We start from the raw sequence: 24,799 nt of genomic DNA, 5'->3' as shown, positions 1-24,799 counted from the left end.
TTCTGTTGCATGGACAAGAATTATATAAAGGTTTGTGAATTTTAACTGATTTTTATCTACACCCCCAGGGTCTGTATCATGGTATCACCTTCCGGCTACCCTTATACCTGGGTGGAGTGCCAGATATTGGACTAGTCCAAGAGCACACGGGGGTGGCAGAGGGCTTCAAGGGCTGTGTGCAGAAACTGATTGTGAACAAAGAGAGATACAACATGCGGCCGCAGCCTTATGGGAAGGCAGTGTCTGGGATCAACGTTGGTACGTTCACTTTTTTTACTGTTATTTGTGTGTTACATGTGTGTATGTTTTTGTATGTACACATACTTCATTGTGAAAGAGTGTCTCAAACCTCTGTCCTCTGGATCACTATCCACAGTTTTTGATCTGTGATAGGGATTTTCAACCGGTAGCTCAACTGGTATCAGCCTCACAATTGAGCTCCTGCTTCTATGTAGTTGGTAACTGTTCAAATCCTGGGAAGGGCATCTCGATTGGGGCTGCACCCGTATTTCAGAAAGGACATAAAATGGAGTCCTGTGTTTGAGGAGGTGCCTCGGGCATGCTGAAAGAGAGGGGCTAGCTATCCCCCCATGAAATATACCCTGCTACTGAAACAGCAAGGAAATTTGCTGCCCTATGTACCACTAGGCACAAGGGTCTGAACGAATGATGAGTGGCAATGTTGCAGTCTGTTACTTTTTAGTGGGAATTGATTTCCCCACTCATTTTATCCAGGAGAGTGCAGTGAGGGTGTTTGCGACTACGTCTACTGTCGGAATGGCGGCAAGTGTGTGGCCGGGTCAGCTGACTCCCATCTCTGCCTCTGCCCCCTGGGATTTACTGGGACCAGCTGTGAACGGGGTAAGTCAGTGTGACAGCTTCTACATAATGACCATCTGTGAATGAGGTAAGTCAGTGTGACCGTAAGCTTCAAGTGACCTATGAAAAGTGAGGGTCGACATCTGAAGTAACTTTTGAGGTAACTATGACTTCATTAACTTTCATGGAAACAAAAAAAGTTAAGCTTAACACAAGTACATTGTGCATGGTGCTCCCGAGATAGGATAGACATGGTTAAAGCAGTGTGGGGTCTCCATTACTTTTCTTTTTTTTTGCTTTAAGTTACCAGACGAAGAATTTTGACAAAACAAAAAAAGCTCAACATTGTAAAGTTATTCTTCAGTTGACTGATGAGAACTCCATTTGTGAAAACTTTCAAAGAAGCAAGACTTCTTCATTGTCATTCAGATACCATCTAAATAAATCAAGTTGGTATTAAATGTTACAATGTCGTAAGTTTTAACCTTCTGTTCCAGACCTTGACCTCAGCATCCCGTTCTTCAACTCCTCGCGCTCCTCCTACTCTGCGTACCCGTCGCTCACCACCAAGTTCCTCTCCTTCATCGAGGTCGAGGTCGTCTTCAGACCGGCCGCGAGGAACGGGGTGTTGCTGTACACCGCCCTGCGGACTGACGGCACCGGAGATTTCCTGTCTCTGGTTCTAGACCACGGTTTCCTGGAGTTCAGGTTTGACTGTGGAACCGGCCCAGCTATTATAAGGTGGGTTAGAAATAAGAGTTTATGTCCATGATTGTCAGACGTTTTAGAGTAAAAGTTCTGCAAGTGCTCAAAAGGAAAACAGAGGCCTGGAGATATCCTATCTTTAGTTCTGGACCACGATTTCTTAGAGTTTGGGAATCTAAAAAAAAAATGATAAGGTGCGTTCAAAATAGGGAGAAAGGTTTTGCCTCATAAATCTGAAATTCCGACTTTCCTCATGAAGTCAACACTTTTGATTGTACAATTCCATTCTTTGTCAAATGTTGTGCATCTGCAATGGCAGTGTGATGCTACCAAATTGTACTATTTATACTTTTATAAGGTGCCCTGTCCACAAACCAGCTAACTTACAGTTGTGTAATGTTGTAATTTGTAATGTCTTTTTTCTCAAATGTCTTTTTTTAGTCTTTGTAATTATGTGGAAAAAATTACCTTCTTCAAGAAACTCTTCTTATCTTGAATAATGAATAGCAAAAGTTCTTGAAGTACACGAGCCAACGTTTTGATGACTGTTGTCTGTCATCTTCATCAGGGCAATACAGACAGTCATTGAAACATCGGCTTGTGTACATACTTGGTTGTGAATAAAAGAACTTTGTTTTTCAGTCATTCACCATCCTTATGAATCATTGTCTATCTCAGGAGTGCAGAGCCGGTGACTATGGGAGAGTGGCACAGAGTCATCCTGTCCAGAACGGCACGCGACGGGATCATGACTGTCGACTACAACCCCCCTGTCTCAGGAACAGCCGAGGGGGGGTTCTCCCAGATGAGCTTTATCACCCCCCTGTATGTAGGGGGGGTGGCTGATTACGAGGAGGTGGCTAAATACTCAGGGGTGTATGAACCCTTCCATGGAGATATACAGAAGGTGACGCTCATAAACGTTTATCCGCCAGGCTACATATGTACATCACTTTGGAAAACAGTTTGTTTGAGAGATCTCTATTGCAGCACCCCCAATGTATGCACAGTTTGATATACAGGAGTGCATTACTATACTAGACTAAGTGGGCAATGCATTGGGGATGGGGAACAATGCATTGGAGATCTCTTTAGATGCATTTTTCAGGATATTTTGTACAGCTAGTCGATTTGTATATCAGTAAACAGTAGAAGTTAATTATGTTTAGCCATAAGTATGGCTCAACATATTGTTTTCTCTCATGTTTCTTCTCCTGTCAAATCTTCAAATCGATTCATCTCTGTCATTTTTTGACCAAATGACCTGAAATTTGGTACAGAGGTAATGTAGGCAAAAACCAATGTACGTTCTTTTCCTTTTTTTGATATTGACCTTGAAAGTGATTTTATTGAGGTTTTTAGGCTATTTTTAGCATATCTTGGCCTCCTGCGCCCTTGTATTTCAACCGAATGACCTGAAATTTGCTGTATATGTGGCTTGAACAAATATTTAAAGGACTACATTCCCATTTTTGGCATACATATATTCAAAACGATTTATTTTGGGCTTTCTTGACAATATTTGCCACTTCTGTCACTTTCAATACTACATATGACCTACAGGTCATTGACCCCGAGTGCCTTGCACCTGGCCAAGCTTGAAGTTTGCTTACGAGGAGGAAAGACCGGACATAAACATTTAACGTGATTATCGGGAAAACACCATGTTCCCTTAAACTCAGTGGTTAAATTGCAGTTTAGGAAATTTTATAACAGAAAACAAGTTAAATCAATGATTTTGTGAATGTTTATTCTAGCATTAGTTATTCCAGATATTTTCAAACTCCAAATTCTTCAACACAACACGGGAGATCGTTTCTCCTCAGACTGGCGCGACACTCCTGTCAAAATTGATTGATGATCTCTCTCTGCTGCCGACTTCATACATGATCAAAGGCGGGTGGTAGGCGGTGCCTTCCTACATGTCCTACGTACGGGCGTATGGATCGTAGAATTCGGCAAAAAAGGAATGATTAGGCCAGTAGAGTCAGTCCCCGGTAAGGTCAATGATTCGCCCCTTTGCGCTAGCTTGTAACGTTAAATGAATGTACCCTCTGGTGGCCAAACTTCACTGACAAACTTTCTCCCTATTATCATCATGAGCTTGCGTTAGTCTGGTACTAGTGACTATTATGTGCCGGGAATGTTTATCTATCGCACGCCTTGGAAGGAAGTTCAACCATGATAAATGGTCGGCCGTTGCGAAAATTTGGAATCCCATGCTGTTGATTTTTGTGATTGAATCTGTAAGAAAATATATTTTCATGTCGTTCATGTTTTTGGGACGGACGCCGGGACGGGGTGAATTTTTTCTATCATTTTCGTCCCGTTAGTAATGCAAATCGAATCGTGTTGCACAAGAGGCAAAACACTAAAAACGTGGGACTTGTGGAGTGTTTTGGAGCGGGAAAATGCCGGATATTAGCGGTGCCGAACAGTGTACATCGTCGCGCGCGGGTGACGCTCCGTCAAAACAAATCCGCTGGTGGTCTAGCGCGGCCACCGAAAATAGGCAGAAACACACAGGAGGACTTAGCACCTTCGTTTATGAGGGCAATTGTGAAAATCTTTTGTTACAAATTGTTCGAACATTGAAACATTTGGATAGATGGTTTGAAACTGTTCTAAATAAAGAGATTTTTGTGTAGTTACGTTCGAAATGTTTCCAACGTATGTGAAATGAGTTCAAACATGTTATAAGTTTCAATTCTAATTGTTTGAACACTTTAGAACTGTTGTGACTTAGACATTCTTTTAATCAAAATAGTTCAAACATATTACAAATATTATATTAAAACCCTCTCGGTGACTTTGAATTGACCCAAATATGTTGTTTTTGGTCATTTCCTTCGTCTCCTGTCAAATCTTCATATGTATACTATGGAAAACTTCATTCTTCCCTGGGGCTGATCTTTTTTAATTCAATTTTGAACTGGGTTGATTATGCGCAAGAGTGTAATTTTAGGCGGATATTTTTCGACTGGTTTACATGGAAATGGCACGGAATATCCCATTCTTGCAAGGGGAGGATTCTTTAATTATTTCTTTCAATTTTGAGCTGGAATGATTATGAAAAAGTCCATTCTTTAGCAGAAGTGTTAATCAATTAGTGGATATGGTTGTGGACTGGTCCATATTGTGTTGAGGTGCTACTGGAAGACTCAGTTTTGGACTGGGGTGATTCATTTTTTTAGTGCAAGTATTTTAGAATGGTCCATTGTTATTTGGGGAGAGTCCATTTTTTGCATGGCGAGGAGTATGGCTAAACATGCTGTATTTGCTCGCAAATGTTGCCTTTCTAGTCTCTAAGGTATTTTTCATTGTGCTTGTCAAAAAGAGCTAGGGTATTTCCCCGGTACAATGAAGCTGTAAATACTGAACATAGTGTCTGTCTTCTCTGTCACAAACAGTGGAAGATTAGCTCTTCAGTGAGCTAAACTGGATCAAGATCACTTGCCTTCTTTCTTTTTTATGTTTCGCCAACGAAACATATTGTTTTTGTAAGGTTTCTTCTTCTTCTTCTTCTTCTCCTTCTTCTCCTGTCAAACCTTCAAATCGCTTCTTCTCGGTCGTCCGTTGACCAAATTAGCTGAAATTTGGTATGCAGGTAGAGTACGTGTATACCCCTAGACCCTTTTAAAATTTTTTTGATATAAGTTTTTAAAATGATTGTATGGAGGTTTTTTGGTCATTTTCAGACAAAAGTCGCACATGATGGCCTCCAGTGCCGTGGTGTTGAAACCTGAGGACCTGAAATTTGGTTTACTTGTGCATTGGATATTTACCCAAAGGACCCCATTATTTTTTTTGGCATACACTACTTCAAAATGATTTATTTTGCAATTTTTTGATGCAATTTTTGGTTATTTTCTGTCGGGGCCAGCAAGAACTAGGTCATACTGTAACATAAGCCCTCCTACATGTCTGGGACTTAAAACCAAGCAGATGTCAGGGGGTACCTCTACTAATGGTACTACAGAAAGTTATATGTACCTTATGTTTCATGGTACGGATGTTATATTTCAGATGTAGGTACCTATAGGAAAGGTGACTACACCTGACAATTACTTATGCTAATGAGGACCTCATTCGTATAATGTATGCATAAAGTTGTATGTCCCTTACCGTAAATGCTGCGGATGTCATCTTTGAGATGTAGGTACCTTTAGGAAAGGCGAATACACCAGGCCATAAATTATGCTAATGAGGACCCAATTTGCATAATCAATGCATGAAATTGTATGTCCCTTACCGTAAAAGCTGCGGATGTCATCTTTGAGATGTAGGTACCTTTAGGAAAGGCGAACACACCTGGCCATAAATTATGCTAATGAGGACCTCATTTGCATGATTTATGCTTAAACTTGTAATTCCCTTACCGGAAAAGCTGCAGATGTCAGATTTGACATGTACGTACCGTTAGCAAAGGTGATCACACCTGGCCATGAATTATGCTAATGAGGACCTCATTTGCATAATTCATGCATAAACTTGTATTTCCCTTACCGTGACAGCTGCGGATGTCATCTTTAAGATGTAGGTACCATTAGGAAAGGTGAATGCACCTGGCCAAAAATTATGCTAATGAGGACCTAATTTACATAATTTATGCTGAAACTTGTATTTCCCTTACCGTACAAGCTGCAGATGTCATATTTGAGATGTAGGTAGCTTTAGGAAAGGTGCACACGCCTGGCCATGACATATGCTAATGGGGACCTCACTTGCATAATTTATGCATGATGTTGTATTCCCCTTACTGTAAAAGCTGTGGATGTCATCTTCTACATGTAGGTACATGTAGGAAAGGTGAAAGCACCTGGACATAACTTATGCTCATGAGGACCTCATTTGCATAAATTATGCAGAAACTTGGATTTGCCCAGGAGTTATTTTGGGACAGCCCACTTCTTGCATGAGGAGTATGGGCGAAACATCCTGAATTTGCTCTGAAAGCAAATGACGGCCAGTCTAGTTTTAAATGTGTTTTCAATGAACATTCAGCATTCCTGTCCTTGGTGCTGAATTATCTCCTGCTGCTCAATAGCAACTTTCCAGTCTTGTGCAATCTTCCAATACACAAGACACAATGGATAACAACCCCTGTGGCCTCAAAAAAGGCTATTGTGCCTTCACCTACCTTTTTACCCACCGTTCTGTGTTTCACCCACAGATCATAATAAACGACAGTCCCATGGACCTGATCTCCAGCGCGATTGTGGGCGTGAACGTGGCGAACGCGGACCACCCGTGCGTCGGTGACCCGTGCGTGAACGGCGGGCTCTGCGTGCCCGACCACGACTTCTACAGCTGTAACTGCCCGCTGGGCTACCACGGCATGGACTGTGAGAAAGGTAGGCAGGCTGGGGTTCGGACTAACAAACACTAAATACAGGAAAAGCAACTTAATGCTAACTTGAAAGTTACTCTGTGTTGGTAAAATTCTAGATTCATTCTGAATCAAAGTTGAACTGTAATTGCCAACACAAAAATTGGACTTACCCAAAGTTTTGACTGATCAGCTCCAGTCTTTGTCAAGGAATGAGCAATCCACGGCAACTGCAACATATGATCCACGGCTCACCGAGTCATTTTTTCTATCTGCATAACATGACGTCACAGAAGAAGTGGATTGCTCATTCCTTGACAAAGACTAGAGCTGATCAGTCGAAAGTTTGAGTAAGTATGATTTTTGTGTTCAACTTTGATTCAGAAATTGATTCTAACATTAGCATGAAAGTGTAACTATGTTGGAAAATAACATTACTGAGAAATTTAGCTCCTTCCAATACTAGTTGACTCATCAAATTTTTACTTAGTCATCTTGAAGCAGAACATGACTCGTGGTAAAATTTGGGAGTCAACTGATAATGTGTTGGAAAGATCTTAACTTTTATAGAATGAAGTACTAATATCTGTTATTTGGAATAATGTACAGGTTGCATGCTGATGTTTTTTAGAAGATACATATAAAATACCTAATGGGTTATACTTTATTTTTAAACCTCTTTTTTTCTAATATTGAGATATAAGGCCACACCACTTTAATTTCTTGGTTAATGGATTTTTATTTTCAAAAAAAAAAAAATTGTAGAAAAAAAATCACGAAAACAGAAGGCTGGCCCAGCCTTCTGTTTTCATGATTCTTTTTTCTAAAATTCTTTTTTTTTTTAAATAAAAATCCGTTAACCAAGAAATTAAAGTGGTGTGGCCTCATGTGAATAAAGGTAACTGGTGATAGTTGTAGTGATTGTGTAACTATGTTGTCCATGACACCTTATTAACATTTTGTCTCCAGTTTTGACATGACTTTACTGTACACACCAATTGTGTGGGAGGGAAATCCAGGAGCTAAAGATAAGGCCATGTCAATTCAATTGCTTGGTTCTCGGATTCTTAAATCTGGAAAATGAACATGAAAGGCCCATTTTGTACACACTTTCTGGAAATTGAGTTGCAACTTGGTTTATCCAGCACTAAATTCTCTTCTGATCCGTCAAATTCTTTTTTAGGAAGGAAAATGTTAAGCACTGAAGATGTGAGAAATCTAGGTTCCAGGGGCATGCTCCACCTTGGAAAATCTGGAATTCTTAACTCTGGAAGTCTTATTTGCTGTGTTTTAAGGAGCATATTTCTTGTCCTGGCAAAGTTCCAGCAAATATTTGAAATTCACACATCAGTTTTCAAATTGTCCTCTTGCTTGTCTGATTTTTACAAAATTTGTCCAATTTTTCAAAATATCCGAGAACCGAGCAAACAAATTGGCACTGCCTAACCCCCTGCGCCTGGATGTGCCTCCCTCCCCCCAGCTAAGGTTGCAGTAGTGGTTCAGTCCGACGACCTCTTGACCTACGACCGGGAAAACCCCTTAGCCGCCCCCGCACCAGGTACCGCAGCGATCAGCCGTCAGACCCGTCCTCGTGATCGTACTCATGATACCGTAGAACTCAGAACTACTAAAGGGACGTGGCAATCGCATGGGCAGGTGCAACACCTGGAAATACTGAGATCTTTTAGAATCCTTGGAAACAATAATAGGAAAATGAAGACATAATGCTTAAAAGAAACAAAGCACTGGAAAACACAGAAGGTTAATGCTTTTAAAAAGAAGGAATCTGAAAAAATTATTCCAAATCTGATAGCATACAAACTGCACTCCATTTCTTAACTTTTGGACCTAATTTGTAGTATTCAGAATTGTTACTTGACATACAGAACGTATAACAAAATTTAGAATTACATTTGAAATAGCATGCTTCTGTTGGATAAGCCATTTATGGTTTTTTAATTTCTGTCAGAACTTAAATCTACAGAGGCATTGGAAATCATGTAGACCTTTCATCTTTAAAAGAAAAATCTGATTCAAAAGTGCTCTCTGTCTTTACTATCACAACAAAAACAGCCCAAGTTTTGTTGGTGTTGCACTTGCCCATCCACTATACAGGATCCCAGTAAAGCATGCGATGATAACGACTTGATAATGCCTGTTCAGACCTGGTTGTTTCCTCAGTAAGAGTGGTGTGCTGTGGGGTGGTGTGTGGCTGTCTCTTCAACCTTCATCACACTGATGCCTCCCATACTCTCATGGCTCAAGACTGGTTTTAGCTATCGTGCTGGTTCCTGAAAGAAAATCAGTGGAAAGAAAGTTCCAACATACATGTAGTGCAGTCTTTCTGAGTGTGTTTGACCTCAAAAACACCAAATACATGTACTTGTTTGCCTGTTAAGACTTGAAATAATTTTTAGCACACTTTTTTCTTGATGGATTGAAATAAGTTAGCAAAGAGTTTCATGGCTCAAGACTGGTTTTAGCTATCATGCTGGTTACTGAAAGATAACCCATGGAAAGAAAGTTCTAGATAGTTTGCAAACTCTCTGTGTTTGACCTCAAAAACACCCAAATGCTTGACTTAATGTGTGAATCTCCAAGATTTCAAAGAAATTCTTCTCACAAATATTTCTTGATCGGTGGAGTGAAAATGTACAGAGTTTCATAGAAATCAAAGGACTGTCAAGATTATAACTGATCAGTAATGTTTGGCTGTTGAAATTCCTCCATTTTTCTTTTGTGAGCAAAGAATTGTTGAAGATAATTGCCAACAACTTGTCCAACAGTTGAAAATAATCATGAAAAATAAAAGTATCATGATGTCATGATTCAGTCATAGAATTTTAATCACTTGAATCTGTACATGTCTCTTTCTTTCTAAGTTGGGTAGAAATTCTCATTTCTGTCAGACCTTTAAAAGGAGGAGACATGTATTGTGCATTTTGGTTAAACAAGTGCTGCATACCTATACTATATAAGTTAGACCCCACCTCTCAAAACTAGCATGTTCTAAAACCACTTTCTTTTAATCCGATGATCATTCCCACTTCACGATCTCTGAACCCAGCCTTCCAGACCTGACGTTCTCTAACTCTCACCATCCGGAATGTTCTCTTTCAGAGTGTCAGAGTAGATTTTAGCCTCCGTAGTTATTTTTGCGCAGTCTCCCTCTTTGCCTCTTGCTACCTATCGTAGTGGTCTTTGCACTGTTGTGAAGGTTCTGATGGTGGGATGTTTTTTTTTCCACGTCTAGAGTTGAAAAGTCCGGTAACAGTACCAAAGTTCAGTGGGAATAGTTACATGCAGTACACAGGAACACAGCTTATGAAAAGGTGAGGGTTCAACTCATAATTTTCTGTATCTAATATTAGCTTCCCAGGTAGGTATCACTATGTTTTGGTGTGTTTATGTTTGTTTGTGACCAGCATAAGTCAAGAAGCTATATATACATGTACAAAAAATGTATGGATGAATTGTTACAAAATTTGGTATGTGAGTAGGCCACATCAAGGAGAATAAAATCTGAGGGGGGAAAGTTTCTGCCTAGAAGTGAATCTAGTCGGATGCAAGTTTTTCTGCCAGTCCTGTCTTTACATTTTGTCCTCTTGCTGAATATTTACTATAGAATGTCTGTAAGTTAATTAAGGAAATACGGTGAAGTGTGGCCTTTAAACATTGAACTGTAGTCCTGTCTGATACCCTTCAATACCAGGAACTTAGATATTTATTCATTGACAAATTCAACTTTCAAACCAGAGTCAGGAAGCGAATATAGTCAGACTCCAGTTTTTCTTTCATCTCTTTCTGTTTTTACAACATTCTTAAGTTTTACCTTCAGTTTAGCCTTTACAATTTCTGAGAGCCAAGGAAATTGGTGCAAGATTTGTATTTAAAATCGTTGTGAAAAACAAACTTTTGAACATTTTTGCTAGATTGTCTGGGAACAGGAACGACTTCCAGATCCGCATCAAGACGACGACGGCTGACGGGATGGTTCTGTGGAGCGGGTCGCTGCCGATGGGCAGACATCGCGACTTCATCTCCATAGGGCTGGAGGGCGGCGCTGTGGTGCTCAGGTCAGTGTCAACTTCCACTTCTTTTAGTTAAAAGTTAAAATCCTCCCACACCATTATTGATGTATAGGGCGATGCCCATCTCCGTTTCATAGCCCTGGGCCACACTGTGGTGCAATCGCTGCAGCAGGGGGCTAGTCCACTGGCAGTGAAGTGTGTTTAACTTCCATACTGTTTCACAAGTATGTACCATTTTTATAAAGTCTTTGGTATGACTCAATGCGCCTCTTGTCCAGAGATGTCCTACCCGGGGCTTGAACCCCAGTCCTTCTGATCCAAGTAATTGGAACCAGATGTGGTGAGAGACAAAGGCGCAGGCCACTACACCACAGGGACACCCCCTCCTCTTCTTTGCCTCTGTGAAAATGGTCAGGTATTGTTTTCAGCCTGTTTGTTTGCCGTAGTGTAGTTATTTGGATGCAGGGAACAAAGTGAGGGGACTGCAAAGGTCAGACAGGTCAGAGGCAGTAGAAGTTGTCATTAATCAGACTTGTCAATCAAGGTCATTGGGTCAGTGGAAAAGTCTATTAATTTAAGGGGTATTGTTTTTGTCTGTTTGTATTTATGTTTTTGCTGTTGTGTGTTTTCCATGATATGCCTGTCACATGCACTGGAGATGGAGAACATTATTTTGTTTTCTCACAATGATTTGTGCACCTCTTTGCCATACACAGGTACAACCTGGGCAGTGGGGAGGCCCAGCTGTCCTCCAACACTACAATCAACGACGGCAGGTGGCACAAGATCAGGGCAAGAAGGTCAGGATGGTTTATCTGACCTTGAATATTCTATTGAATAACTTTGCAGCTGGATAACTTTTGTTAATCAAAGGTCAGACATTTCTGAGAGAATCTTTCTTTGCTTTGTCAGTGGTAGTCACTGGCAAAAGATACTGTCTGAAATACTGTAGCTGACCTTTTACAAATCCAGTTGCTTGTCAATGAGTAACTTTGTATTGCATATCTTATTACGTATCTTTTTGCTCCATCGATACATATAAGATTGTTTGCTGGATCTTGTCAGTTACAATGGTAATGGTTATAGCACACACTTTTTTCTATAAATCTTGTCCTTTGTGCCCGCATAGTTTTTAACTCGCTGTGTCTCTTACAGGGATGGCCCCAACGCGGTGCTGATCCTGGATGACCTTGACCCTGTCCCCGGAACCTCCCCCGGCAGACTGAAGCAGCTCAACACCAACTCAGGACTCTTCCTAGGTTTGTCAGAAAATCATTTGAGGATACGCAATTCATTTTCTATATTGTAATCTTTCTTTGGTCTAGCAGTTCTGGGCAGCATACAGCCAAGGCTGTCCAACTACAAAGGGCTTAAGTCTTGCGACAAGGACAGATCAGATAACTTAGCAATTTATGATGGCAGGACATTGTTTCTAACTATTGAACTCTCTTCTTTACTAGATGTGGAAAATGATTTTGAAACTTTATGGCACCATGTTGATAGCCCAAGATTGAGTCTTACCTACCTACCTAGTCCCTTGACCTATGGGTTGTTGGGGGGGCAAGGTAGCTTCAGTCAAATCTGAACATAGCAGCTATCACTAGTATCAGCAGGTAATTAGCAAAGTAAAAAGGAATGTCAGTATCAAAAAACTCTGTCTGTACATTGCTATGGATGCTGAATAAACTTAACAGTGTGTTATGATCGTCATTTTGCTGATTCAACAACTTCCTCCTCTGCAGGCGGGATGAACAATATTGTGATGGACACCGGGCGACACTACACCCGAGGCATTGTGGGATGCATCTCCCATGTTACCTTGGCGACCGACTATCACATCCGCCTGTACGAGGAGGCGACGGCGGGACAGAACATCGTCGAGTGTTCATGATGAAGGGTTATAATAATCTTAAGGGCAGAGCGTGTTCTTGAGACAATTAAGTTTTTAAGATGTTATCTTATGATATTAAGAGCAATGCCATATTCCTCAGACATTAACTTAAGATTAGGGCTTATTCTTGAGATGTTATTTTCATGAGAAATTGTATTCTTGAGACTGTATGATCTCAGAGCATTTTCTTGAGACTTTCAAGGGCGTTAGTTTCTTAATCTCGAAAGACATCTTGAAAATAGGGCATTATTGAGACGTTACTTAAGGATGTTCTTCAGACCTTATCTTAAGATTAATGCTTACAGCAGGACAGAACATCGTGAAGTGCACATGATGAAGGGTTATAATAATCTTAAGGGCAGAGCATGTTCTTGAGGATACAACATATTCTTGACACATTATCTTGAATGGAGCATTGTCTTCTGATGCTGTCTTAAGGTTATTCTTAAGGATACACTACCAAAAATATTTTTTCTTGTTTTGCTTATTTTTGGACAATTCTTGTATGGAGAAAAATATTCTTGCACGAAGAAAATCAAGAAGAAAAAGAAAGTAAAACAAGAAACCACAAAAAATGTCCGTTCTTACACAAAGAACAATTTTCCTATTTTTCTTCAGAGGAGAAAGTGTTTCTGAAAGATTCTCACGCACAAAAATTTCTAGAAATAAAAGCAAAACTTTCTTATTTTTCTTAAAAATGCAAGAAAAAAATTCTTGCATATTCTTGACCAGATTCAATTCTTAAGAAATACAAGAATTGGTTTCTTATAACCAGTTCCATTCCTGAACAAGTATAAGAAAAAAAATCTCAAAACATGAAAAATCGCAACAAGAAAAATTTGCTTGCCCCATGGACAAGACCGATTTCTTGTACACAGAAAAATTTTCTCCCTGGAAGATCAATTTTCTATGTGGAAGAAAAACAAGAAAAACTTTCTTATTCATTTTTGGTAGTGTAGAGGGTATGATCTTAAGACCTTATCTTAAGGATAGAGGGTATAATTGAGATGTTTAAGGTCTTGAGAATACAGGCTATATTCTTGAGACATCTTAAGGATAAACATCTTCTTGCAACATTCTAAGGATCGGGTGTATTCTTTAGACATTATCTTAAAGACAATGTTCTGAGGATGGAGCATATTGTTGTCCTTATTTGCATTTCGTTGTGAGTCATATGGGTTTTCTTACATTTCCTGACATGCTGAACATCTTTAAGTGTGAGAAATGCAAAGATAATCAGAGATGCAAAATAACCACCATTAAGTGTTTGAAACTAACAGAACAGGAAAAAAATACATGTACATTAGGATATGTAAAATCCTGTTGATAATGAAGGCTTGTGCATCTAAGCGAGGATTCGCTGAAAATGCAAATAGTGACACCAGTATGGAAGTCAGTATCAGAAAGGGCTCGATAGAGCAAAATATGAAACATACCCATTTTGTTATTAGTACTTGCAGGCCAGTTACTTCTGTACATAGGGATTGGGTCAGGGTTTGGGTCGGGCGGTTGGGTTGTTGTTTATTCAAGTATGCCTGGGGAATTTTTAAGGCTTAGACAAGTATTGTGTATTTTGTTGCTGTTTTTAAAACTTTCATTTCCGTATGAATTATCAGCATTCCAAGGTACTTTTAGCTCTCAGGTTTTTGTCACCCCCAAAGCTGACTGTGTTAGGGTCACAGTAACAAATCAGTTTTCTGTTGGAGTTGAGGCTCTTTGTATTTTTTATCTTGATCTATTCTAATCTATTGCTAGGTGAATCTTGGCAACCAAAATTGGACAACTTGTTTGTATAATCGTGTAGTTTTATTCCATCATTGTGACGTGTATTTTATAGTTCTTGATAACATAATCAAAATTGTAGTTGCTGAGAACAAAATAAAAGTCATGCCCAACTAAATTATGAATATATAAGCCTTTGAAACAGTATGTAGGCCACAATCATGCTTTTGTCTTTACAATCAAGATATTTTTGTGGGCTATACCCCATCGACCACTCAATCTCATTTTAAGGCCACTAACATTAGATATTGCCAAAAAATGATACCAAGTATTGTTTAAGTCCGACAATCAAGAAAAACTTCATTTTTGAAGTGCTTGAAACATGAGGTTTTAAATCTAAGATTCTGAATACATGTAGATATCAATTTTCTTCAAAGTGCCAAATAATGAGCCTCAAAACTTGTTACACTCACAGATATTGCTAAGTCTAATGTGAAGAAACCATGTTGAATTTTTATGTATAAAAACATTTCTTTTTTTGTGTATAGTTTGTCAATGATCTGACCATCATTCTAGTATTGCTATTTCCTGTGATTAGGGATGTAGCAAGGCCTCAGTTCTACATGGTAGAGAATAGTTGTTATATGATAATTCAGTCTTGAAGTAGTTATGTATTCGTGTCCATTCATATTCGTTTGTATTTGGTGCTACATGTATTATATCATTTTGCATTGTATTCACTAGTTAGTACTGGATATGTAACATCATTTTGTGTATAATGTTGATAAAGGTTATTAGACATCTATAGGTGAGGTTTACAGATGAAGCAAACTTTGCAACTCTGGACAAACGATCTTTGTATTTTGTCTATGTGTAACTTGTGCATCTTCCTTGTCAACTTTCTTGGCAAGACCTTGGACATGTTCACCTTGGTTCATCAATGAGGTATCTTTTCTGTAGTAAAACAGTAACAAACATTATGATGCCTCAATGTTTACAAATTCATCTACCATGTTGTTGCTTTTTCATATATTTCAACCTTAGCTTTGATGAACAGAACACAAAGTTGAATATTTTGTTGCATGTTCGCAATCCATTTTATGTCACTGTATCTTGGACTCCCTTTAATTAACATAAACATTCAACTATCATGGTTATATATATTTACATGTATGTTATTATGTCAGCGTTATTCTATATGTCTTCTATACTCAATGTTTCATGTAGTCATGTTGCAGAATACAGTGTATTTTCTTGCTGGTGTTTTTGTTTCCTTTCTGAAATTATGACGTATGTATGTAAACAGATATACAGATGCATCAGATATTGACTTAAAGGCTGAAAACCAATAAAAACATTCAGGTTTCAGGAAGGAGACTGGACTTTCTTTCTTGTTTATGTGATTCAGACTGATTACAAACACATGTTTATCAACACCTATTACTTGAAATTTTGAGCATCTATGAGATTTGAAGAAGTTGAGTGTGTCTTACTCTCCAAGCTGAGGTTCGGCTCCGGCTTTTAAAAAAAATGTGTTCTAAGGCATATTTGGGGGGGGGGAGGCTTTCTATTTTGGGGACGAATTTCCGCTTTAACACATATAACAGTTTTCTGCTTCCGTATTGTCATAGTATAATCCTTATGATCTCTGTTCCATTGCTGCTTATATCCTTCACCAAAAGTTGCTCCATTCTCCAGTAATATGTCAAAACGTGATTCTGAGATCAGCTAGACGCTTTCAGATCTTGGCCAGAGCCTTACAGAAGTGGACTTTTCCGTGTCTGAGACATTACCATGTGAACTAAGGTGTAACAGTATTAGCATATTATCATAATCTACCCAAGTAGCCTCGACTGCCATAGAAAATCTGAAATATCGGTGCAAGAAAAGACCAGATATTAGTGCCGTATTAAGTAAAACGTGCACTGGGGTACTGTTCACTTTAAAGAGATCCGAATGTATAGAAGTAAGATTATATTCATGGGAGGAATCAAGTTTATCCTTATTTCCGTACAATCCGTGGACCACAAGTAAAAGTTGTCGGGAGCTACTCTGGGCTTTAGACAAAGTAGTTCCGAGTTATGTCGTTCCTTGCCTGCAACTCAAGAAAACGACAACCTCCTTTTCGGGAGAAGATGCCAGCCCAAGTGGGCGGGCATGTGCGAGCCTTGGACGGCTGAGCTGAGCTGTCCTGTGGCTTAGGAGATCACTAGTTCTCTGTCTGGGAACTTAGTGTCTCAAAAAACTAGGGCCCTCCGCGGTGCCCTTAAGGCCGGTCTGGCCGCGCCAGGCTGTGCCGCAAAACGTCACGTAACACGATGTCAGAATATAACAAAAACATAGAAATTTTACATTATAAGTTCATTTTCCCAGACTCTTCTAGCCCTCCCCTCAATACAACGTTTAATTTTGTATGCAAATTTATTAATCGTACTGATGACCTTTTGTGCCCCAGCCCCACCTACACCCCCGGAAATCTTTACAGTACCTTAAAAGCAAGCATCTTTCGTTTGTGGTTTGGACACTAAAAAAGACCATTTGGGTAAATTATGTTCATGTACACCTGTAACACAGGTGAGTGTAATTAACCTGAATATATTGATTGCTATGGTAACTAAGATTCAGCCATAAACACAGTGAAGACGACGAGCCCTGGGTGTCGGTAATTCGATGGTTTAATGCTTTGTGCTTCAAGTTTAACAATGTGTAAAAACTAAAGAGACCTGTATACAGAGATTTTTGACAAACTGGTTGTGACAATACTCTTATCCAACCTCACATATCATACAGAGTAAATATTCGTGAATAAAACAGCCGGATTGGATCCGAAAATGTGGCTTATTCATGCGCGTTTCTGTATTTGTGCGAAGATCTCTCGGTGCAATGACGTGGTTCTCGTTGTTAGCCGCATCAACAGCTTCCTTCGGTCGATGAAGACTGAATCGTTTCTTGTGCTGGAACAATTTTGCAGTAACTGTAAAAGATAATCAACGTCTGTTAATGTTGTATGATGACACTAAAGATTTCACAAGAGGTCACATACACTTGCAGGGAGTCAGAAAATGGCTCTTACATTATTACCATTACGAAAACAAGCAAGGAGAAGTCGAATCCAAGTAGTTTATAATTCTTGTAGTTATTTGACTATGTATACATGTACATTTGTATCTGTAAACTATCATTTTGTTGTAACCTGTACTTAACACAGTGGGTATATGTGTTATGTGTACAATAAGGGCTCCATTAATTAGATAATCGTACGAGTGCAAGTTTTGAATTAGGAAAGAGGACTCACTCACTCACTCTCTCCCATAGCTTAGTCAGCCGTCGGCGCAGCATAGCTCTCAGTGAAAGCTCTCCACTGTTGGCGGTCTTCCGCCAGTTTGGTCATCTTGTTGGCTGAATGACCGGTCCACTCCTTTAAAGAGGACTGCGAAATCACAAACGCCAAGGTAGAGTGTGAATTGTAACAGCAGTTATATCATGTTCATTGCACGAGTATTTCAAAGAGTACTTACCAGACGAAAGGCTGGAGGGCGTTCTTCTGAAAATACTGAAAGCTTCTGTGTTCTGAAACATCGCCACTGTGGCTATGTTATGCAGGTCAGTTGTGGTCACCTGTGTGGGAGATATCAATAGGAATCACCTGCAGAACAATTGGTAATTTCATCGCAAATGTTTGGATGAATAAAAATGATAAATCTTAATTAAGAGATAGAGAACATAAATACTGCTGTGAGTTGGCGTCCCACTCACCAGTCTGTCAACCACTGCTTTTGAGAAAGTAGGAATAAAATGAAAAAAAAAAGATTCTGGTGTCTTTTAATTAAATGCCATCGTCGGGCCGAGGATCATTTTGGTTATTTTTACCGACCCTACATATAGTAGTAAGTACGTTGTGTAGCAATTAGTCTCCCGCGAGGGATTAACAGGGGGCACCACGTGAAGGTTTGCTACTTGCCCCCCTTGTTAGTTTGTTAGTGTGCAAGTGCAAGTGACACACAAAAAGAGAGACAGACACTTGGATTTCATTTCCGCTTCCAACCATCGCACGGGGACTTTGCTATCAACAGACAGGCTAAGCCCTCACAACAAGTCATAGGGCAAGCCCGTCCTCAGCAAATCCGCCACGCCAGCCGATCGCTTAGGTATTCGTCGAAACAAATAGCACTAAGTGAACTTAGCCCATAGCCCGGCCATAGGGTTGGAAAGCAACAGGGCAGGGAAGGGAAGAGGCGTGTGCGAAGTCAATAAGCGAGCAGTTTTGTTTATGGTAAGAAGCAGGCTTGGATACATAGACCAAAGACTGGATTCCTGCATCTCCAAATCAGTGACACCTCCGTCGCACGGCTGTTTGCTTTGTATACATTTATATTGATATTATCGTGCACCAAAATTACTTGTTCGTCTCCAATAAAAGAAAAATAGATAGAAAACGAAGGCATAAAGTTTATACTCGACCGGTTATGTATTCATATGGTAACATCAGACATCAAAAAGATCAAGATGGGTAAATTATGTTTATGTCCACCTGTGATACAGGTGATCATGATTAAGACTGAATAAATTGATAGAAATGGAAAACTTTGAGGATTGGCCAAGATTAAGTTTAAGACAGTATTCAAACTCAGTCATCAGTTTAACGCCCAGGCATTCCCACGGGACCAGCCGGCCCTATGGGACCCTTCTCTCCTGGAGGTCCGGCCGACCCAGGTGTGCCAGCATCTCCCTTAGGTCCAATCGGCCCCATGAGCCCATCCTTTCCAGGAGGGCCAGGTGGCCCGACAGACCCAGGGCCAGCTGGCCCCATGGGTCCCTTCTCTCCTGGAGGTCCAGGTAGCCCTGGAGGCCCGACAGACCCATGGCCAGCTGGCTCCGTGGGCCCCTTTTCTCCGGGAAGTCCGGGTGGCCCAGGAAGACCGGGAGACCCGGGGCCAGCTGGCCCCATGGGTCCTTTCCCTCTTGTGGGGCCCGTTGGCCCAGGTGGCCCGACAAACCCAGGGCCAGCTGGCCCGATGGACCCCTTTTCCCCCGGAGGTCCGGGCGGCCCTGGAAGCCCAGGAAGCCTGACAGCTCCAGCCACCCCTGCCTGGTTTCCCGGCAGGATGACCTCCACTTTTCCAGGAACCTCTGTGGGAGTCGATGACTTCAACAGGCCATTACCTCCCAAAGAGCGGTTTGTTCCAGGGAGCACACACATTTCTGAAATATGCATGGGTTTGCTGCTTTAATCAGCTACCTAAGAAAAAAACTGTGAAATAAGTTCAACAAAAAACATGATCACTTCCTACTTTGGACAATAATTGCCTACACTGAAAGAATGTAAAAGAAAAGAAGACATATTGCAATCTTGTGATGACCTGAAAAGTCTTCTAGTGCACAATTGATATTCTATGACTATTCAACAAACTGACGGTACACAGTGGATATTTTCATATTGACATTAGGTCAACAAACGTACCTTCCAACTCGTTTATTCGCAGCTCAGTCCGTTCCAACTCGTTTATTCGCAGCTCAGTCCGTGCTGTATAACAAAGAAAGGAAAGAAACAATCGAACTCAATATTTCTAGTCTATTAAGTTATCTCAGTTATTGTCTAATGATGATTTTTGTTGTTTGATGATTAGTTACATTTTCAAGTTAATCTTTACCCCTGTACAAACTACGGACAAAATCACCTGCAAATAGTGGCAACAACATGACATTGACCACGGCGAAGAAGAGTCCAGCGGCTTTCAGGAACGTCTTGCACAGGTTGAGACATTTCGTCTTCTTGTCGGTGTCTGCTCCATAGGCATAGTCTAGTGGTTGACGAAAAGAATAATATCTGTACTGAATCAAAGTTGAAGAGGTTCATCGGTCACGTATAATCACAGTTACAAGAATATTCGTCAAACAATGACTTAAAAAGGTAGCGAGATACGCACCTCCAAATTTTCGATGTCAACTGTACATCTTGATCACGGAATGACCTAGTCTCGCGAGAACACGAGGCTAGGACGAGACTTGTGAAGATGTGTACTGAATCAAAGTTGAACGGCATTTGCCAACAGAAAATTGAAATTACACAAGTTTTGGACTGATCAGCGCCAGTTTTTGTCAAGGAATGAGCAAAAATTTGGGAAAGAAAATTTGGTAAAGTCCAAATTTTGTGTTGACATATTGCAGTTGAATGACTTCTACCAACACAGATGAACTTTCAAGTGAATAATATTCATGGTATCATTAAAAATATCACGTTGGGAGGTACATGTATAACATTCTGTCACTTTTGACCAATAGTCGACGTCACGGTTGTGGCATACTGACGTCATGTGCTAGAGCACGTGACCGTATGTGATTGGACATCAGACCATGATCATGTTTGAGCGCATATTTCATTCAGCCTTTGGTGCATTTTTGTGTTGAAGCAAAGCTAAGAGGAACTATTAACGATACATTTTAATCCTCTCACACAATGTCAACAACACAGAAAAAAGTAATATCCATCAATAAAGAAATATTCACCAAGACAATCCTGACAGAAAGTAGAAAAAGTATCAAAGGATCGTTTATTTATCTATTTATTTACTAGCAAGTGTTACTGAACACTGCACAGACTCTCAGGCAGCATGGCTGATTGTCGAGAGCCAACATTTACAGGGACAAAACACAAATGTGAGAATAGAAATTACAACTAAGTTATAATACAGTTTAACTTAAGAGTCATTAAAATTGGTCATACAACTCAGTTAAACATCAATAAAGTTCCTTAAAGTACAGACTATTATAATTGAATCGGAACCCAAGGATCGTTTCTAGACTTTTACCTGCTCTAGAGATGTACATCGCGTTTGGTATTTTCGCAGCGGCGTCCGCAGCTGACTTCCAATCAGTCTGATCCCGTTGTAAGGGTGTGGCACCTACAAAAGAATTTTATTGTCAGATACGAATATAAGCATTTTCGCAAGTTGTATGGAAGGTACGTTTACCTATTGAAGCCTTCAATTTGGCCATCAAGTAAGCTAAATAATTTTGATAAAAAATCAGATAACGAACCAAGTAATTGACACTCTCAATCAGTATGAATTATGTACGTAAATGCATAGAACTAGAGCTGCACGACCTCATATCTTTGCAAAACATTTACAACTAATGTATTCGAATTTTATTTTATTGTTTATACAAAATTGCGTCAATAATATCAGCCAATGGTCTTCAGAGCCATGATCTTAAGTTAAGCAGATTATATGAATTGAAATGTGGAAATCTAAAGTACAATACAAATTGAGTTGCAACGGTAATATGTATTGTAATAACTTCTAATTTTCTGGCCAGATTGCCTTCGTATAATAGAGTTGGTTTAACCTGATCTTGTGATGTTGCAAACGTGATTGAATCTGGTCGTACCTCTAGCTTTTGCAGCAGAGCTACATTCATCTTGCTCTTCGTCTCCGGTCGTTTCCTCTGATTTGTAGCGCTGATCTGAGCACGAGAAATTGATCAATTTTTCATTGCTGTAAAAAAAGAAACTGATCCATAAAGAAATTAGTCGGTACGTCCACCAGTTTATTAGCCATTTTGTACAGCATGCATAGTCTGGACATTTTCTCTCTCTTCGAATGACATCCACTGCAGATCTGTCTTCATTTTGGCGACACTAGCCCCGCTGTCGTAGTTGTTCGTGTGGAATCGGGCTGCTTGGTTCTGTACCCTCTCCAATTTATCTTTCTTAGTATATGGATCCCTTCACACAGGCTTAAGTGTACAAGCCACCTCTTCGCAAATTTGCGAGGCACCTCTTCGCAAATTTGCCACAATCCTCGCCAGCCTGCCTGGATAAGTCTGCCTCTAATGTATTCTTTTTACTACAGAGCAGTTATAAGACCCAGATACTGATTAAGACTACAGTTAATACAGTCAATACTCGAGTGCATCTTTCTCTATATTTAGTTTTTCAGCTGTACATTTATCACACTTGTAGATTTAGTTTGTTTTGAATGTTTTATCAAATATACATACAGTTGAGAATTCTGAGATGAAGAGTAGTTACAGAGATGACAGTTATCGAGTTTTTCTCCTGTGTGGGTGCTCATATGTCATGATAAGTGGTACTTTTGAGAAGTCTTGTAACCACATTTATTCCACATATGTAAGGTTTCTCACAACTGACTTTCTGTGCAGCAGAATAGTCACACTGGTCACACTTGTAGGGTTTTCTTCCTGTGTGGGTTCTCATGCGTAGGGATAAGGCGGGCTTTTGAGCTGACCTCTATCCACACTCCCCACACATGTAGAGCTTCTTACTAATGTTCAGGGACTGAGTTCAGGGACTGGCTGCCACCATATAGGGCGCAGATCATGGGCAGAGTGACTAGGAACAATCATAAACTGAACTGTCCGATAGTCAAAACCAACCAGTATCTGAACTCGTGTATACCCTACATGACCCGTATTATCAACCAGTATGGGCAGTGGCCTGCTTTTCTGTAAACATACAAGCAAAACTATTGTCTGTATTACCTATTTTAAGGTTAAACGTACGATTTGAAGTTTCTAAAGAGGTGGTGGATCTTGGTTATGTCTTGTATAACAGACAAAGCAATGTATTAATATTTCTCTGTATTCTCTGGGACCTTTTAGTTGCCCTGTACCTACACTCCCCTCACATGAAGGGTTTCTCACCGCTGTGTTTTGCTAGATGTCGGTCTAATGTGTTTTTCTGTATGGCAGAATAGTCACACTGGTTACACCTATAGGGTTTTTCTCCTGTATGAGTTCTCATATGATTGGCTAAGGTAGACTTCTGAGTTGTCCTGTACCCGCACTCCCCACACATGTAGGGTTTATCACCAGTGTGTATTGCTAGATGTTTGTCCAAATTCGATTTCTGTGCAGCAGAATAGTCACACTGGTCACATTTAAAGGGTTTTTCTCCTGTATGGATTCTTACATGTTCAGAAAGCTGAGACTTTTTAGCCGCCCTGTACCCACACTCTCCACACATGAAAGGCTTCTCACCGGCCTTAGGCTTTCTTGTATGGGTTCTAATATGGTCGGAAAGGTGAGACGGTCTAGCCGTCCTGTACCCACACTGCCCACACATGTAGAGTTTCCCACCAGTCTGTTTAACCAAATGCCTTCCCATGTTGCCTCTGCTCACCTGTACCTGTGAGTTTGACTTGTTTTCAGGTTGGGGAAAGTTCACACCACACATTTCAAGCTGCAGGCTCATGTCTTTTGTCTGGGTCTCCCTGCTGTCACTCTCCTTCCCAGGGTCTTCTGTACAGCCCTTCTCCTTCGCAGAATGTTCAGGATGATCTATCTCCTTCCCAGGATAGTCTATCTCTTTCCCAGGATGTGCAGCACACAGTTCTCCAGTAGAAAGCTCACAGCTGGACTCTTCTACTTCTGCTGTTACACCGCACATTTCGTCGTTCGGAACTAACTTTTCCTCGTCCAGCTGGCGTCCTGCTGCCATCTTATGTCTGTTGTCTGCTCCCAAATGGTGTAAGTCTCGCTCCAAGGATGGCCAGTTCAGTTGGTAGAGTTGTTCCGAAGTAGTGGAAGGTCTTTACTGTACGTTTCCTGTTCTATTGTTCGTGTTCTAACATTCTATTGTTCCTGTTCTAACGTTCTATTGTTCCTGTTCTAACGTTCTATTGTTCCTGTTCTAACGTTCTATTGTTCCTGTTCTAATGTTCTAACGTTCCTCCTGTTGCCATCCAGTGGCTGCCGTCTCTTCTTTGTTCGTGGTTTGTTCCGCACAAAGCTCTTTAACGGGAGTTCCACCGTTTACCTCCACCATCTCTAGAATTCTGAAAAGGCAACATAAAGATTACTTTACTTCTGCTGGTAACCATACAAAGGGCACGGGCAACGGATTTTACAAAAGAAATTATTTTGTCCAAATATAGTGGGCACGTTTTAGCTTCTGATTAATCGACTGTTTTTGTGTTTTTTTACCCAGTAACAAGACTAGAATATTTCCCAGAGGATACAACAACATAGTTTGCGATTTATGCACCATTTCTAATGGTATATTGAAGGTAGAAATAGACAAAGGGCAGCTGTTACATCCCATGCATAATTTACAGTTTACTTTAATGCCCCCCTCCCCATCAACTACCGATCACAAACACACTTCCAATTCTAATTTAACGCCTATACAGGCACCAACCAGGAAACATTAACGACAACTAAAGGTCTTACCTGTAGGTCTATGGTGTCTAGAGGTCTCCACGACTTCTGGAGTTCTGTAAAAATCGCTCGAGTTCGGATACCGAAGACGAAGACGCCAAACAAAACGGCAGATACCAGGTC

The 24,799-nt window shown here is 40.4% G+C and overlaps 3 protein-coding genes and 1 long non-coding RNA gene across 5 annotated transcripts; 1 reads left to right on the top strand and 3 right to left on the bottom strand.

Annotated features, from left to right (window-relative positions):
- Positions 1-97: 97 nt before the first annotated feature.
- LOC136444365 (pikachurin-like) lies at positions 98-15,869 on the top strand. 2 transcript variants are annotated; one of them, XM_066441880.1, is made up of 11 exons: positions 98-258; positions 736-861; positions 1,317-1,560; positions 2,203-2,431; positions 6,698-6,878; positions 8,334-8,411; positions 10,107-10,185; positions 10,786-10,929; positions 11,601-11,684; positions 12,040-12,143; positions 12,627-15,869. In XM_066441880.1, the coding sequence occupies exons 1-11, from the start codon at positions 213-215 to the stop codon at positions 12,773-12,775; spliced, it is 1,464 nt and encodes a 487-aa protein (XP_066297977.1). In that variant the 5' UTR covers positions 98-212; the 3' UTR covers positions 12,776-15,869. The 2 variants fall into 2 exon arrangements, with proteins under 2 accessions (XP_066297977.1, XP_066297978.1); XM_066441881.1 differs by lacking the exon at positions 8,334-8,411.
- Positions 15,870-17,156: 1,287 nt separating this feature from the next.
- Positions 17,157-18,692, bottom strand: LOC136444894 (uncharacterized). The gene is made up of 2 exons (XR_010757350.1): positions 17,793-18,692; positions 17,157-17,471 (listed from the first exon to the last, which is right to left on the bottom strand). It is a non-coding gene; the product is annotated as an uncharacterized lncRNA (long non-coding RNA).
- Positions 18,693-19,136: 444 nt separating this feature from the next.
- Positions 19,137-22,715, bottom strand: LOC136445075 (collagen alpha-3(IX) chain-like). Its single transcript, XM_066442931.1, has 6 exons — positions 22,643-22,715; positions 21,887-21,961; positions 21,307-21,399; positions 20,176-20,298; positions 19,959-20,021; positions 19,137-19,699 (listed from the first exon to the last, which is right to left on the bottom strand). Exons 1-6 carry the CDS (start codon positions 22,713-22,715, stop codon positions 19,137-19,139), a joined length of 990 nt encoding a protein of 329 aa, XP_066299028.1.
- On the bottom strand, positions 22,025-24,799 carry LOC136444600 (gastrula zinc finger protein XlCGF57.1-like). The gene is made up of 2 exons (XM_066442226.1): positions 24,689-24,799; positions 22,025-24,294 (listed from the first exon to the last, which is right to left on the bottom strand). Exon 2 carries the CDS (start codon positions 23,955-23,957, stop codon positions 23,142-23,144), a length of 816 nt encoding a protein of 271 aa, XP_066298323.1. The 5' UTR covers positions 23,958-24,294; positions 24,689-24,799; the 3' UTR covers positions 22,025-23,141.

Source organism: Branchiostoma lanceolatum, chromosome 11 (genome assembly GCF_035083965.1).
Source record: "Branchiostoma lanceolatum isolate klBraLanc5 chromosome 11, klBraLanc5.hap2, whole genome shotgun sequence".
Taxonomy (NCBI): Eukaryota; Metazoa; Chordata; class Leptocardii; order Amphioxiformes; family Branchiostomatidae; genus Branchiostoma; species Branchiostoma lanceolatum.
This window is presented reverse-complemented; position numbering and strand designations above follow the sequence as displayed.